The sequence below is a fragment of the Penaeus monodon genome, chromosome 31, assembly GCF_015228065.2.
Source record: "Penaeus monodon isolate SGIC_2016 chromosome 31, NSTDA_Pmon_1, whole genome shotgun sequence".
Classification (NCBI taxonomy): Eukaryota; Metazoa; Arthropoda; class Malacostraca; order Decapoda; family Penaeidae; genus Penaeus; species Penaeus monodon.
The window spans coordinates 18,498,447-18,499,686 of record NC_051416.1 but is presented as its reverse complement, the minus strand read 5'-3'; the positions used below and the strand labels follow the sequence as shown (position 1 = coordinate 18,499,686).

General features: G+C 32.7%; 1 protein-coding gene across 1 annotated transcript in view; it reads right to left on the bottom strand.

Annotated features, from left to right (window-relative positions):
- Positions 1-1,240, bottom strand: part of LOC119593059 — a gene marked incomplete at its 5' end in the record, with an annotated part of 15,657 nt that overhangs the window by 138 nt on the left and 14,279 nt on the right. The window contains 2 exon segments of the mRNA XM_037941964.1: positions 1-455; positions 1,107-1,215. Coding sequence (XP_037797892.1) covers positions 153-455; positions 1,107-1,215 — 412 coding nt within the window.

Genomic DNA, 1,240 nt, shown 5'->3' with positions numbered 1-1,240 from the left:
CGCATAAGTGTATATACAATTATATTTGTGTAAAAAAATTGTCATCACATTAATTCCTGAAATACTTTAACATGGTAATGGAAGTATTCTTCATTCACTGCTATATAATTTTATCATACTAAATTAAGTACTAATTTGCCATCAGGTTAACTTTATGCATTTTTCAGCTGTGCCTGTATTAAGCTAGTCAAATATTTTATAATGTCCCAGTCCCCTTTGGCTATTCCTATTCCCTTCAGTATGTCATTGGCACTACGATCAGTAGTCTCAAGAAGATGGTATAACAAATATATCTTTAAGCCTAAAGTAACCAGAATTGCTTGTAAAGCTGCTTGAAGTGCTGAGTTGGAGTGAAACAGTCTGCGGCCATACTGTTCCACTCCTCGTACCAGAGTTCCACTGTACGCTACCCCTGATATGTGGCCAGTTTCAATATTCAGAACTGTGACTTGATTCTGCAAAGTAAAGAGAATAATTGTAATCATTTCAGTCATTTTACTGATGAGTTAAATCTAGCAGTAATCTAGCCTAATGTGTATACAAAAAAAAAAAAAATTTAATACAAAATATTCCTTTCAATAACTTGTAAAAGATTATGGAGCTATCTCCCTACCCTAGAAAAGCAGCAGAATGATTTCCTTACTAAATTACATATCTTTTCAGATGATAATCAATATCATTCATGTATAGAGAGCTAGTTAAGATTGTAAATATTCTATTGCTACTGGTATTCTTACAGCAATCAGCTCTTAATTCTTTTCAGCACAAACAGATTTTACATAAGAAATGGAATTTTTCACTATATCACATACAAAATAAGGATAGGTACAAAAAGAGCAACAATGCTTCCCATCTAAATACACAAACATAATCAGATCAAAATACATCTCACTGTATAGAGCAAGATGATCTAAATTATATAATCTAATAAAGTAACCAAAACAACTTTTCTTCCTTTCTTTCAATAAATTTCACCTAATTAAAATCTGCAGCAAAACAGGAAACCTACTACAATAGTTGATGATATGTACTATATGAATGTATCAAGATAAATGCAATCTAAAATGCCCATCTCTTGCTCATGCTGCCATCTACACATTCCTCACCAGTGTAGAATTAGACATGAGATCCTGAACATGAAGTCTCTCTGGGATACACAGCCCTACCACACGGTAATGCTGAATATGAAAACTTGTTATGGTGCCAGTGTGCCACCTGTAAATAAATACAAAATAAAAAT